General features: G+C 37.5%; 1 protein-coding gene across 1 annotated transcript in view; it reads right to left on the reverse strand.

Moving 5' to 3' along the window:
* Positions 1-16,500, reverse strand: part of DNAH17 (dynein axonemal heavy chain 17) — a 237,396-nt gene that overhangs the window by 141,206 nt on the left and 79,690 nt on the right. The window contains exons 26-31 of the mRNA XM_072645176.1: positions 14,282-14,530; positions 13,044-13,166; positions 11,463-11,810; positions 9,989-10,080; positions 8,855-8,981; positions 4,003-4,155 (exon numbers count right to left, since the gene is read on the reverse strand). Coding sequence (XP_072501277.1) covers positions 4,003-4,155; positions 8,855-8,981; positions 9,989-10,080; positions 11,463-11,810; positions 13,044-13,166; positions 14,282-14,530 — 1,092 coding nt within the window. The remainder of the gene's footprint in view (positions 1-4,002; positions 4,156-8,854; positions 8,982-9,988; positions 10,081-11,462; positions 11,811-13,043; positions 13,167-14,281; positions 14,531-16,500) is intronic.

Below are 16,500 nucleotides of genomic sequence, written 5' to 3' on the forward strand. Positions count from 1 at the left end.
TTTATCTTTGGGCACATAATAAAATCAGCTCCATCTATTCTTGTATTTATCCCTCTGAGGAGAACCAACCTTCTTCTCCACCCTCCTTTCTTCTTTCCTTTATTGTCTTTCCTTCCTTCCTTCCTTCCTTCCTTCCTTCCTTCCTTCCTTCCTTCCTTCCTTCCTTCCTTCCTTCCTTCCTTCCTCCCTTCCTTCCTTCCTTCCTTCCTTCCTTCCTTCCTTCCTTCCTTCCTTCCTTCCTTCCTTCCCTCTTTCCTTTCTTCTTTCCTTTCAGTAGCCACTCATAGACCTGGACCCCTCCTTAGGCAACCTGGTGGTTTCGTCTAGTTCCTGAAGTAAAATCATATTGGTGCCACATTTAGTGCAGACATCCAATCAACTTTAGTCTTACTGAAGTTAAGAACTTTGAACTCAAGTGATCCACCAGCTTTGGTCTCCTCAGTAGCAAGGGCTTGTCCTTCCATTTAATTTCAACTGCACTAAGACTTTTGGAACATCATGTATAGGAGACTAGAAAACAAAATACAAACTAAAAGAAAACAAAAATTAGAAACAATTTTTCAAACAAAATTGGATCATAAAATTTCTTTGAGAAAGGAAAAATATATTTCAAAAAGAAAACAAAACTCATCAATATTATCATCAACATTACAGCAACAATTCTTCCATATAGTAGCAAAAACGCTGAGCTAAATTCAATTCCAACTTCAAAGTATCATAGGAAAAATGAAATAAAAGGAGATAAAATATTTTTAAAATAAAACAAAATTGCTGTAATGAGTCTGTCTTCAATAAATGAAAAATTCCTGCTTAAAAGAAGCAAGAAGTAAAAATTAAAATAGAATTTAAAAATGAAATTCAATGCAAATTTTTGCAAAAATAAAAAAGTGTATCCCAACACAAGCTCCCACTTCTAGTAGTATGCTTCAAAAAGTATATGGGGTAGAAGGTAAAAGATTAGTGAGCAAATGGTTCACTAACATCTTACCCTGTATACCAAGATACAGTCAGAATGGGTACATGATTTAGACATAAAGGGTGATACTATAAGCAAACTACAAGAGCAAGGAATAAAATACTTGTCAGATCTATACAGAATGGAAGAATTTATGACCAAACAAGAGATTAAGAACATTGTGAAATTCAAAATAGATCATTTTGATTACATTAAATTAAAAAGGTTGTGCACAAACAAAATCAATACAACCAAGAGTAGAAGGGAAGCAGAAAGCTGGGAAACAACTTTAACAGCCAGTGTTTTTGATAGCAGCCTCATTTCTAATATATATAGAGAACTGAGTCAAATTTATAAGAATACAAGTCATTTCTCAATTGATAAATGGTCAAAAGATAAGAACAAGCAGTTTTCAGGTAAAGAAACTAAAGCTATCAATAGAGCTCTAAATCACTATTGATTAGAGAGATGCAAATCAAAACAACTCTGAGGTACCACATCATACCTATCAGATTGGCTAACATGACAAGACAGGAAGACGATAAATGTTGGAGAAGATGTGGGAGAGTTGGAACACTAATTCATTGTTGGTGGAGCTGTGAGCTGATCCAACCATTCTGGAGAGCAATTTGGAACTATGCCCAAAGGGCTACAAAAATGTCTATACCCTTTAACCCAGAAATATCGCTTCTAGGACTGTATCCCCAAGAGATCATAAAAATGGAAAAGGGTCCCATTTGTACAAAAATATTTATAGCAGTTCTCTTTGAAAGGAGAGGCCTAAAACTGGAGATCAAGGGGATGCCCATCAATTGGGGAATGACTGAATAAATTGTGCTATATGAATGTAATGGAATACTATTGTGCTATAAGAAATGATAAACAGGAAGACTTCAGAGAGGCCTGGATAGACTTATATGAACTGATGCTGAGTGAAAGGAGTAGAACCAGGAGAACTTTGTACACAGCAACAACCACAGGGTGCAAGGAATTTTTTTGGTAGACTTAGTACTTCATTGCAATGCAAGGACTTTAATAATTCCCAATGGTCTCTTAAGGGAAAATGCCTTCCACATCCAGAGAAAGAACTATAGAATTCGATTGCAGAATGAAGCAGATCATTTTCTTTTGTATTATGTTTTGGTTTGTTTTGTGATTTCTCCCATTAATTTTAATTCTTCTATGCAACATGACTAAGATGAAAATGTATTTAATAGGAATGTATGTGTAGAACCTATATGAAACTGTATGCCATCTCAGTGAGGGAGTGAGGAGGTAGGGGAGAAGTGGGGAAAAGAAGGGAAAGATCTAAGATATATGGAAGTGATTATAGAATACTGAAAACAAATAATATTTGAAAAATTTTACAAAAAAGAAATGTAATGTACCCACTAGAGAGATAGAAGGGGAAGGGGATAAGTGAAAGGTGTGTGTGGGGGTGGATGATAAAAGGGAGGGCAAGCTAAAGGAGGCAATGTGGTTACTAGCAAAATAGACTCTTGAGGAGGGACAGGATAAAAAGAGAGAGAGAGGAAGAAATAGAAGAAAATAGGATGGAGGTAAACACACAGTTAGGAATCATAACTGTGAATAGGAATGGAATGAAACAAATAGCAGAATGGATTAGAAATCAGAATCCAACAATATGTTGTATACAACAGACACACTTCAAACAGAAAGACACACACTGAGTTAAAATAAAAGGCTGGAGCAAAATCTAATATACTTTAGCAGAAGTAAAAGAGGCAGGGGTTGCAATCCTCGTCTCAGATACAGCAAAAACAAAAATTGACCTTATTAAAAGAGATAATCAGGAAAACTACATTATGCTAAAAAGTATCACTGTGAGGTAATACCAAAAATTTTACAATCAAGTTTCTCTGATAAAGACCTTCTTTCTCAAATACATACTGAGTATAGAACTGAGTCAAGTTTATAAAAATAAGAGCCAGTCCCCAATTGATAAATAGTCAAAGAAAATGAACAGGAAATTTTCAGAAGAAGAAATCAAAACAGTTTATAACCATATGAAAAAATGCCCCAAATCACTATTGATTAGAAAAATGCAAATTAAAACAACTCTGAGGTACCACCTCATACCTGTTAGAAATGACAAATGATAAAGGGGATGAGGAGAAGTTAAGTGCACTAATGGATTGCTGGTGGAGTAGTGAACTAGTCCAACCATTCTGGACAATAAATTGGAATGATACTCAAAGAGCTATAAAACTGTGTATACCCTTTGACTCAGCAATACCACTACTAACCAGTGAGATCAAAAAGAAAGGAAAAGGACTTATATGTACAAAAATATTTTTAGCAGCTCTTTTTGTGGTGGCAAAGAATTGGAAATTGAGGGGATTCTCATCAGTTGGAGAATTGCTGAACAAGAGGTGGCATATAAGTGTGATGGAGTACTATTGTGCTATAAGAAATGGTGAGGGGGTTGATTTCAGGTAAACATGGCAGGACATATATGAACTGGTGCAAAGTGAAATGAGAAGAACCAAGAGATCATTATGCAGAGTAGCAGCAATGTTGTAATAATGATCAACTGTGAAAAACTTAATTGCTTGGATCAATACAATTATCCAAGACAATTCCAAAGGACTCATGATAAAAAAATTCTAGCCACCTCACAGAGAGAACTGATGAACTGAGTGAAAATTGAAGTATAATTTTCTCACTTTTTTTTCTTTTTCTTGCTTTTTTGGGAAATATGGTTAATATAGAAATACATTTTACATGATTTCACATGCGATTGATATCAGATTGCTTGCCTTCTCAGAAGGTGGAGAAGGGGGTGGAAGACAGGGAAAGAATTTAGAACTCAAAATTTTAAAAGAAAAAAAGTTTAAAATAAATAAATAACAAATTGGATTCTTTTTTTTTTTTTAAAAGGAATCTATAGCTATTTCCATCCTGATCTTCATGTATTCATCTCCAACTTGACCACAAATTTGGCACTCCAAAGAATACACAAATAGAACCATCTTATATGCTTGCCTAGTGACAGACTGACAGGCATACTTACTATGTGAACTTACCTGTCCTGACAAGTCACATTCCATATCAAAGTCCACATATTCGTCTTCCTTGCTATACATTCCCAAGCCTATTTTTAGAGGTTTCTCATTCTCATCTAGTTGGAATTTCAGTCTACACAAACTATCAAAGAGTTTGGACAAATGGCGGCCAACCTAAACAAGAGGAAAAAAATTACGTATTCTGCATTTTAAAGTTTTAGTTGGTTGTTTATACAAGTCTTTTCTCAATATATTTCCTTCCATTCAGCCTTCCTTGTAAAAAAGAAAAATTTTCAAGCATTACCAAGTGACAGAGCAACCATGTCTGATAATATAATACTTCATACCTATGACCCTCATAATTCTTCTGAGAGTGAAATGGAGAATCATCTGTTCTTGGGGACCAAAAAAAATCATTGCAATTAATTGGTGTTCAGTTGCATTTTCATTTTATTTACATTATCGAATGTTTAATTTATCATTTAAATTATTTCCATGATGTAATTATTGTACACATTATTCTCTTGATCCTTCTTTTTTCTTTTTGCCTTAGTTCATACTTTACTCCCCATGTTTCTCTGAATATCTCATGTCTAGATACGGAGATGGGGCATGGTGGAGAGAGTGCTGGACCTGGAGTCAGAAAAACTTAAGTTCAAATCTGGTCTCAGACACTCACTAGCTATGTGACCCTGGACAACTCACTTAACCTGTTTGACTCAGTTTACTCAACTGTAAAATGGGTATAATTATAGCATCTCCCTAGATGGTGGAGTAACAGCATGCACTTTCTAGAGCCCTTCCCCAAGCCCAGCCAAATACCTATAAAAATTACTCTAAAATTCTGGAGCTGTAGAACCCACAGAATGACAGAGTGAAGCAAACCTCCAGCCCAAGACAGCCTGGAAGGTTATCAGGAAGTGTCTGTCTTGTCACAGTGGTGTTAGGGCACAGTCCAGTGTGGAACATGCCAGCATAGACAGGACCTGAGCAGTCCTTTCTGAGACTGAATCTTGTACTTGTGGCAATTTCCAGACTTCAGGACCCCAAAATGTGGAGGACAAATTGGAAGGTTAGTGGAAAAAGCCTGTAGGAGAAGTGTGGGAGAGTGGAATGATCTGGTCCCAGCCCCAGGGTGGCAGAGGGGGAAGGGAGAGGAGGAAGCAACAGCAGCCATAGCAGCAGCAGGGGAAGAGACAGTGATTATTTCTGGAGCTATAGGCCCACAGATTCTGTGGGAATTCAGAAGCTGACAGTACACCCCTCACCCCCACTGGAAGCAGAGATCTACCTTGACAAAGAGCTCAAAAGTCAAGTAAATGGCTGGGGAAATGAGCAAAAACTGGAAAAAGAATCAGACTACAGAATCTTACTTTGGTGACAACGAAGACAAAAACATGCAAACAGAAGACAACAAAATCAAGACTCCTTCATGCAAAGCCTCCAAGAAAAATATGAATTGGTCTCAGACCATGGAAAAGCTCAAAAAGGATTGTGCAAATCAAGTAAAAGAAGTGCAAAAAAAATTGGGAAGAGAAATGAGAGTGATGCAAGAAAACTATGAAAAATGAGTCAACTGCTTGCTAAAGGAGAACCAAAAAAATGCTGAAGAAAATAACACTGTAACAAATAGACTGGCCCAAATGACAAAAGAGATCCAAAAAGTCAATGAAGAGAAGAATGCCCTAAAAAGCAGAATTGTCTAGATGGAAAAGGAGGTCCAAAAGCTCACTGAAGAAAATAATTCCTTAAAGATTAGAATGGAGCAGATGGAAGCTAATGGCTTTATGAAAAATCAAGAAATTATAAAAAAAAAACCAAAGGAATGAAAAAAATAGCAGTCAATGTGAAACATCTCATTGGAAAAACAACTGACCTGGAAAAGAGATCTAGGAGAGACAATTTAAAAATTATGGGACTACCTGAAAGCCATGATCAAAAAAAGAGCCTAAACATCATCTTTCAAGAAATTATCAAGGAGAATTGCCCTGATATTCTAGAACCAGAAGGTAAAACAGAAATGGAAAGAATCCACTGATCACTTCCTGAAAGAGATCCCCAAAGGAAGACTCCTAGGAATATTGTAGCCAAATTCCAGAGCTCCTAGGTCAAGGAGAAAATGTTGCAAGCAGCCAGAAAGAAACAATTTGAGAATTGTGGAAATACAATCAGGATAACACAAGATCTAGCAGCCTGTACATTAAGGGATCAAAGGGCTTAGAATATGATATTCCAAAAGTCAAAGGAACTAGGATTAAAACCAAGAATCACCTACCCAGCAAAACTGAATATAATACTTCAGGGAAAAAAATGCCCATTCAATGAAATAGAGGACTTTCAAACATTCTTGATGAAAAGATCAGAGCTGAATGGAAAATTTGATTTTCAAACACAAAAATCAAGAAAAACATGAAAAGGTAAACAGGAAAAGAGAACTCATAAAGGACTTTCTAAAGGTGAATTGTTTACATTCTCTATATGGAAAGATAATATTTGTAACTCTTGAGACTTTTCTCAGTACTAGGGTAGTTGGAGGGATTACATACATATAGACAGAGGGCACAGGGTGAGTTGAATAGGAAGGGATAATATCTGAAGTAATAAAATTAAGGGTTGAGAGAGGAATATATTGGGAGGAGAAAGGGAAAAATAGAATGGGGCAAATTATCTCTCACATAAAAGAGGCAAGAAAAAGCTTTTTCAATGGAAGGGAAGAGAGGGGAGGTAAGATGGAAAAAGTGAACCTTATTCTCATCACATTTGGCCTAAGGAGGGAATAACATGAATACTTACTTTGCTATGAAAATCTATTTTACAGAACAGGAAAGTAGGTGAGAAGGGGATAAGCAGGGAGGTGGGGGGATGATAGAAGGGAGGGCAAATGAGAGGAGGGTGCAATTAGAAGTAAATACTTTTAAGGAGGGATAGGGTCAAAAGAGAGAATAGAATAAATGGAGGGCAGGATAGGAAGGAGGGAAATATAGTTAGTCTTTTACAAAATGACTTTTATGAAAGTCTTTTGCAAAACTACACATGTATAACGTATATTGAATTGCTTGCCTTTTCAGTGGGGATGAATGGGGAGGGAGGAAAGGAGAGAAGTTGGAACTCAAAGTTTTAAAAATGAATATTAAAAATTGTCTTTACATGCAACTGGGAAGTAAGATATACAGGTAATGGGGTATAGAAATCTATCTTGCTCTCCAAGAAAATAGAGGGGATGGGGATAAAAGCAGGGAGGAATGTGATAGAAGGAAGGGCAGATTGGGGGAAAGGGGCAATCAGAATGCATGGTGTCTTGGGGTTGGGGGAGGGGAGAGATGGGGAGAAAATTTGGAACTCAAAATCTTGTGGAAATGAATGTTGAAAATGAAAAATAAGTAAATAAATTTTAAAAAAAAAACAGTAGCATCTCCCTTCCATGGTTGTTGTGAGGATAAAATGAGATATATTTGTAGAGCACTTTACAAACCTTAAAGTAAGGTATAATGAATTTAACGAATGTTGTTATCATCATCATTTCTTAGCATCACAGTTCTGCAGGATCACAGATAGAGAGGTGGAAAAGACCTCAGAGTCCAATCCCCTTAATTTTTCAGATAAGGAAGTTGAGATACAGAAAGCTTAAATGACTAACCCAAGGTCACATGAGTAGTAAAAGTCAGAGATTTGAACTCAGATCCTCTGACTCCAGAATCATTACTTTTTCCATTGCTACTTTGTGTTATGATAACATTCTATTACCTCAATATGTCACAACTCATTCATTCATCCCCCATCAATGGACACTCATTAGTCCTAGTGAGTTATTTGTTTGTTTGCTACTACAGAAAGCACTACTATAATTACATTAGGATATACTGGACTTTTAATTTTGTATTTGACTTCCTTGGTCAAAGGAATATAATATTGTCATAATTTATAATATTGGAAATAGGGAAGAGGTAGGATTCCAGGCTGCACAACCAGTCAGCACCAGCAGGGCAGAGAAAGCAGGGTGACCAGAATTCAAGTCCATGGTGGGACTTTGGACTTGGGACTAAGTGATATAGGAACTAAGCAAAAATGTGAACCTAATCCCCTTTTTCTAACCCAGAATATGAGACTGTTGTTATTGTTGTTTGTATGTTTGTCCTTCATTTTCAAAGAGAACTATGACATCAGAGAAATGATGACATGACTTGTACTTGACTTTGTTTTGAGTGAGGAAAGGCTGTGCAAGGTCACCAGCCTCACTTTCTCCTCCAGAGTAATCTGGATCTAGTGACCAGATATTCATCAGGGTGACTGGAGATGGCCCAGGATGCAATGGGAGACCTTGGCCTTTTAGGCTAAGGCCTTTTCAGGTACTCACATAAAGTGAGGGAATGCCCATTAAGTGAATAGGCCTCTTTAAAAAGTAGTGGAGGGATCGGAGGATGACTGTTTTAAATAGAAAAGAAAAAATAAATCAAGCTGGGAGGGGCGGGAGCCTCAGAGTTGTTGTTTTGAAGCTAAACACTTACTATCGACATTCACTCTAAGCCAGGAGGGTCCAAAAAACAGCCACTGAGTGGAGCTTGGACAGGGACCCATTATTGTTCAATCTGCCCTCAGGTCTGGGAGGAACATTTTAATGTTCATTCTTGTTATACCTTTAAAGCCAATCTTCCTTTTAAAAGCAAATCTGTTAAATGATTACATGGAATTGGTGGTACAAGGGACCCCTATAATTGGGGAAATACTATTGGTGGGAGAAGGAGCCAATGACAGAGAGCCTAGGCAGTCCCAGATCCTCCCAAGAGTACTAAATGGCCCTGGAGGAGAAGGAAATGTAACCTGCCTGGCCATCAGGCAGTGGAAGACTGAACAGTAATACTGTAATACTACCTACCTCTACTGGGTCATTTCCATTGGATAAAATGTCTAGCAGGTCAGCAGAAGAGACAAAGTAGAACCTGGGGAAAGCCAATCTTTTTGTCTCTAAGTATTCTGCCAAAGCCTTTTCACAAAGTGCCAAACTAGAGGAAAGGAGAAAGGAAGGTGAATTAATTATGTTGTAATATGTATTTTTCTACTCTTTTCCAGAAATCACATTGGACTGACAATTGCAGACGTGTATAGCAACATATTCACAAAGCCAGATTAAGTAAAGGACCCTGGACTAAACTCTATTAGCGCATTTATCTCTGCACATATAGTTCCTCAGAATCAGATTTGGAGTGCTGGAAAGTATATTTCTCAATATGCTTCAATATTAAAATTTTAGTCTTACTGCTTAAATGAGATTTTTGTAATTCAATTAAAATCAATATGCATTTACTGCCTACTATGTGGTGCCCACTCTGTTGGGCATTGGAGATGCTGGTCGAAGTCAAAAGAAGGATCTTGCTGTTCGTCCTTCCTGTCAAAGAGGACCAGTGACACATGGGGCAATGGCTTGACTTGCACATGAATTGCATTTAAGTGAGACAAAGTCATGCAAAGTTGTCAGCCTCCCTGTCCTTTCCATAGTCATCTAAGTCCAGTGGCAAGACAAAAGTCAGAGCAACTAATTGTGGCCCGGGATGCAATGGATGACTTTGGTGACTTTTATGTCTGTTAAAAACCAAGCACTGAGCATACAAAGAAAGGCAAAAAAACACAATTTCTGCTCTCAGAGAGTTCATGGTCTGATAGGAGCTGGGGGTGGGGACAACATGCAAACAATTATGCATGATCAAGGTATATATACAGGATAATTGGAGCTAATCAATGGAAGGAAGGTATTAGCATTAAGGGGAAGGTGGAAACAAAAATGAAGTAATTCCTGCCTTCCAGGAGCAGGGTTATTGCAAAAATAGCAATTAAATGCAAATCAACCAGAACTAAAAGAACTTAATTTATTCATGATTTTGCCAAATGATTGTTAGAGAATAAGACCATTATACAACTGGCTAACTGAGCTAGCTTTTTTTTTTTTTTTTTTTGGTATTTAGTCTTTTCATGTTTATTGAATGGCTCCCTTAGCAAAGGCCCCAGTACTCACCTCTTTTGCAGAGACTCAAGTTTGTTAAAAAGGCCTGGTTTATTAGTTGCTTCAATAACATTGGGTGTTTTGATAGCATCTGCCATCACCTCCTGTGGAGAAAAGACATCCCATTGATGAATTAAGAGCCATGGTTTCTCCCAGAGGCAAGATATAAACCAAATGCACCCTTTAGAAAACCAAAAAGCCGATGCCCAGGAGGAGATCATTCCACCACTGGATAAAGATGTGGAATCCATTATAGAGCCACCTACTGTTAGAGAGAATTCAAAACTGACAGTTCTTGATCTGCCTAGGTCTTGATCTTAGACCTTTGGAGTTGGGGTAGAGAATAGGCAATTAGGATGCAGCACACGGTGGATGCAAAGAGGAATACTTGTACATATTTTTGTCCAAACTTGTGTTTTCATTCCCTTCCAGTAAGGAAACTCAGCAACTGTTATGTAACTTAGAACTGGTTTGGCTGTTCAATCATTATTTTCAGACTCTTTGTGACCCCATTTGGGGTTTCCTTGGTAAAGATAGTGAAGTGGCTTTGCCATTTCCTTTTCTAGCTCATTTTACAGATGAGGCAACAGGTTAAGTGACTTGCCTAGGATCACGTAGCCAGTAAGCGTCTGAGGTCAGATTTGGACTCAAGAAGATGAGTCGTCCCAACTTCAGGCCCAGGACTCTATCCACTCTGCCACCTAACTGCCCTTAGAGTTGTATAGAATTGTCTGGGAGTAGTGAGGAGTTATAACTTGAGCCGTCAGTATGTGTTGGAAGCAGGACCCGAACCCAAGTCTGGCTGACTCTGAGCCTGACTCTCTATCCATTACGTCCCATCATTTCTCACTTTTTAATATTGCTTTTCACTAGGCTATGTATTTTTTGTTAGAAGATTTTGCTCTCCATGGTGGGTATTTATTTTGTCATTAAGTTATTATGTGTTTTGGCAAAAGCTGAAAGTCTTAAATGGAGAGAAACAGAAACAAGGAGCAATTTTCACTCTGCCTAAAGTGCCCAAGGTCACACAGTCTGTAAGGACTAGATACAGGAAGTCGAACCCAACCCATGTCTCCATATCATACTGCTCTATGAAAGGGTTTTCAAAGATGATAACAAGTTGGAAAATAACTGAGAACCCATATGATCCAATCCATATCTAAACAAGAATTCCCTCTACATCAGACCCAATAAGTATCCATCTAGATTTTGTGAAGTTCTCCACTGAGGGGTTGGGGAGGACATTATATATGAGGCAGCTTATTCCACTTTATGATAATTCTAATTGCTAATAAGATTTATTACTAATAATTAATAACTAATTTTAATTTTCCTCTTACATCAACCCTGATTTTACCTCTTCTTTTGTTCTTATTACTCATCCTATCTCTACTTTCCTCACCATATTGGTGTATGTGTGTGTGTGTGTGTGTGAGTGTGTGTGTGTGTGTTTTCAGCATGCTCAAGCAGGAGTGTTTTTGCTCACCTTAAAATCTCGATCAATTTCATCAAAGCGTTGTGAATCCTCAGGGAGTTGAGCTCGAATGTCTTCTGACCCAATGAAGATACTCTCCAAGTGGCTCCAAGTTCTCTGCACTTCAAACCAGATGGAAATGACAGAGTCGGCTGTTGATAGTTTTTTTTGCCAGCTTGTCACCTCTTTCAAAAAATGGGCAAGATACTTGGATGTCAGCAAGGTTTGAAGCTGCACTTGGTTGTCTTCCAGAGTTTCAATCAGAGTTTCATCTGATTTCAGCATCATGGTTCCAGTTCTGGGGTGGGGTTCATGTTCAAATTCCATGGTAGACCAGGTACTATCCAGTGCTTTCAAAACCTTTTAATTAATATAAATAAATATAAATAAATTAATATAAATAGCTCCTTTTAATATGAAATGACCTCAAGCAACTCTGGAATCATGCTGCTAATCTCTAAGAAAAATATGTGAAAATCTTAATTGAGTGATTATTCAAGTTATAAAAGGCTTCTTTACTTTATTAAAAGACATGCTTAGGCTTAGGCTTCCTTTAATTAAGAATTTTTCCAATGACTTTAAATGTATATCAACATAGTATTGACTACTTGACAAAAACTTCAAGTAGTAGTATTAAGAACCACAGCAATTTGAAAAGCAGAAATGAAAAAGAAGGAGCTTTGAAATCATATTGCAAATCAGTGGGAAAATAGGATTCAATCTACTTAAAAATCCAATTTGCATACTTTCTAGGAACATATCTCTTGCAAGTGAGCTAGTCTTTGTAGCTTGAAAATAAAAATTATGTCTCTCTCTGCAGAGGTAGGAAGTTCAATAGTGTTGCACAATGTATATATTTTCAGACTGATATACCGATTATAAATATTATATATTATTATATGTATTGCTATATAATATATATTATATATTGATATATTACATTGATAATGTAATATAATATATTCATCAGTTATGCTGAATTTTCCCCTTTTTTGTTTTTAAGAACATTATTTATTATATGAGATGACCTTCTGGGAAGAAGATTAGAAGAGATGCCAGGGAACTATGGTGATGTAAAAAACAAAAGATATTTTTAAAAGTAATTTAAAAAAAGAAAAGAAATTCTGCCAGTTATAACTGGTGGAGAAGTTTTCTAAGTGTTTCTCTAATTAGATGGGTAAAATGAACCACAGTTCAACTTTAGCTTATTGAAAAGATATGTGAACACTGAACAACAGATGAAATGACATTGAATTCTAGCACAACTGTTGGAATAATCTGACTTTAAGGAGAGAGTTGAGTCCAGTGGAAAGAAGGTTGAGTTTAGAGTCAGATCATTAAGGATCAAATCCCATCCTCAGACTCATTGCCTCCGTGACTTTGTGCAGGTCACTTTCGTACTTCTTGAGGCCTCAGTTTCTCACTCAAATCAAAGTCAACCACAATTCATGTCACCATGACACCATGGTCCTCTTCGAGAATGAAGGAAACACAATACAACCTCATCCATAAAATGAGGGGGTTTAGCTAGATGACCTCCAACATACCTTAGAGCTTTAAAGTTATAGTCCTCATTTAGTTGTTAAACCATACCTTTTCCATCCCAGACTCCTTCACAGCTTTGTCTACAATACCACGAACCTCATCTTCATATCTGTGTAGATTCAACTGTAGTAAATCTGCCAAAGTAGTTTGGTCTGACATTTCGAATTTCACCTAGGACCAAAGGTTATTTCCAAGATCGTTAATGTGTATTATTTCCAAAGACACGATGTTAATCATTCTATCACATCTACAATCTAAAGAAATTCCTAGCATTTGAATACTTCAAAGAAATAGGTTAGGTTAGTCAACTGTGAAAAATTAGTTTGTTAATTTGTCAACACTTTGAGGGTAGGAACCATGACTTGTATTTCTTTGTATACCCAACACTTCTTATAGTGCCTTAAAATAGTAGGTGCTTAAGTATTAAATAGAACACTGGACCTGGAGTTAAGAAGATCTGAGTTCCAAATCCAGTTTCAGACATTTACAAGTTGTGTGATCCTGGGCAAGTCACTTGACCTCTGTTGAACTGGAGAAGGAAATGGTAAACTACTCCAGTATCTTTACCAAGAAAACCCCAAATGACTTATGAACTCCAGTGGTTTCCTCTGGCCTCCAGCTTCAAATACAATATGCTCTGTTTAACAATCAATGCCCTTCATTAACTACTCTCCCCTCCCCTTTTCATTCTTCTTACAGATTCCTTGTTGCCAAGTATCTTTGATCGAGTGACACCTGGCCTCCGAGATATTCCACAAACAACCTTGGCATTTTCACTGATTGTTCCCCATGCCTAGAATGCTCTCCTTTCTCTGTTCCATCCACTGACCTCCCAGTCTTCCTTTAAGTCCCCACTAACATCATATCTTCTACTGGAAGGCTTCCTCAACCCCTCTTAAATCTAGTACCTTTCCTCTGTTAGTTATTTACTGTTTATCTTGTATATGCCTTGCTTTGACTATATTTGTTTGCATTTTGTTTCCCCTATTAGACTATAAGCCCCTTGAAGGTAGCAACTATCTTTTGCTTCTTTTTCTGTATCTCCAATGCCCAGCACTGTGCTTGGCACATAGTAGGTGCTTAATAAATGTTATTAATTGACTTACTTGTATCTAAGACTGGGATTACGGGGCCTACTCTTTTCTCTGATGAGAGTTATTAGGGAAGAAACTTTATCCATTATTAGTGCTTTTATCATAGACATTATTATAGACATATAATAGACACAAATGGCTTGACAACAGGAAATATAACCAAAAGAATGGCAGTTACTGACTATTCTGTACCTGGGTCGCCTGCATGAGCTGCTGCCAGTGGCGGTCCCTGATGGCTGGATTCTGTAGCTCACTCACAGCTCGAAGGGATGTGATCATGTTTTTCACAGTGTTATCCAATCCCACAAAGGCATCCCAGGGTTTCATTTCTTTGTCTAGACTCCTTATATCTTTAGCAAACTTCTTACAGTCAAAGTCCATCTGTTCAACATTAATATCTTTCCATTTGGTAGTCTTCCAGTCATCAATGCTGGCATTCACCTAAAATGAGAAGACCCATTTCACATAGCATCTTTTCAAGGGAAATTCACGGGGAGACAAATATGTGTAGCTGCTAGGAGTCACAATAGAAATAAAAGCTAGGCTCTTTTCCTCTAGGGAGGAGAACGGCCTGGATTTCCCTTTTAAAATTCTGTGTTCGGGAGCATATAGCGTTGTAAGGAAACATAACGTTAATGGCTCATTACATCTGTCCCCAGTTACAGAGAAATTCTCTAACAACGGACCAGGGATTCAAATTTCCAGCTGGGGACCAGGAAAGAACTTCCTGGGTCATAGTTCTTCCACAAGGATAAAACCACTAGAGTTATCCCATTCCTCACTCAAACTGCAAAGGAAAGGATATTAGGGTTGGGGTAGACCACACTTCTATAGAGAAAAAGAGTAAAAGTCAGTATAAAGAAAAGAGCTAGCTCAAGGGTTCTTTTTTATTACTAATTTTATTTATTTTTAGTGTTCTACAATCACTACCATAAAAGTTAGATGTTTTCCCCCTTACCTACTCCCCATCACCCCCCTCCCTCTGCGAGACAGCATAGAAATCTATAGAAGCTCAAGGATTCTTAACCCACAGTGGTTCCTTTTAGTAAAAGGTATGAAGTTAAAGAATACTGCTTGGACATAATTGAAGGAAATGCTAAATTTCAGTTGGTGAAAAAGAAGATGTAATTTATTTTCAAACCCTTGAAATCTGTTCCTGGACACCAGGTCAAGAAGCCCTTGCTTAATTCATGAAGAGAAAACCAATTGCACACCAAAGTGTTAATGAAAAAAACAAGTGGACAGCGAAGGGAGGGGAGCTGGAGAGAAACAGTTCCATTCTTTCACATTCCCTGCAATGTGAGTGCCCTGACCAGAATATCCCCGACCACAGATGCACAACAAGGCTGCCACCATAGGAACCAATCTTTATACATCAACTATGACCTGGGAAGAAAAAGGCTTCTCAGCTGCTGGCCTCAGCCTGCCACTGTTAAAACTGCTTTGAGCTTCACTGGACATTCCACTAGGCAAGGAAGATGTTGGCTCTTCCCCCTGTCCTTTTCCCTCTCTCACAGTTCTCAAACCAGGTGATATTGCCTTGTTTTGAGAGACAAGCTAAAACCCATTCCACTTGTGAGGGAGGCTGAATCCGTCACTCCTTTTCAAGAGGATAGTTACATGTACATCACTTATTAATGGAATTTGCTTATCTTTGTAGTGGCTTCTGCCTTTTAAAAATATGCTTCAATATCAAATCAATTTAATCAAACAAACATTTATCAAAAATTTACTTTATATTTACTATAATTTATATATAAAATCTACTTTATACTAGATACTGAGCATAATTTTTTTTTAAGTCCATGGTCAAAAAGTTTACTTACTTTCCAGACAGGGGATGGAGTGGGATACAATGAGTATAAAGAGCAGTATAGTGCATAGTGAGGACAACAAAAAAAAGATGACGCAGGTCAGTGAGACCAAGCCCTTTCTAATAGGAAGTAGGGTAACTTGAAGACAGGAACAGCTGGAGTGACTAATAAATGTTCTTGAATACAGTCCCAATGACTATAAAGGAATTTTGCCATTTCTGTGTTTAGCCTTATCTGCTTTGCACAGATTTCTGTGACTGAAGGAGGTAATATTTCCTTTTTGTGCCTCATTATAAAACCACATGACCCCTATCAAATGTGGGACCGCCCAGTGGTCAGCACATTATTGCCTGGATAGAATTAATCTTCTGGGAATAGTAATAGGTACAGCTTCATTTCCCCAACCAAATTTTTAAAAAAAGCAGATGGCAGTGAGATGGTGTGTTTCCTTATATTTTTTCTGTACAAGTGAATATGTACACATGTCCATATTACTCAATAAATTTTTAAGTTCATAGTATTTTCCTTCTGTTCTCTGAAATCTCAAACCTAATGCAAAAGATAAAGTACTCTAAGGAAATCTGAGAAATGAGAGAC

Source organism: Notamacropus eugenii, chromosome 2 (assembly GCF_028372415.1).
Source record: "Notamacropus eugenii isolate mMacEug1 chromosome 2, mMacEug1.pri_v2, whole genome shotgun sequence".
Lineage (NCBI taxonomy): Eukaryota > Metazoa > Chordata > Mammalia > Diprotodontia > Macropodidae > Notamacropus > Notamacropus eugenii.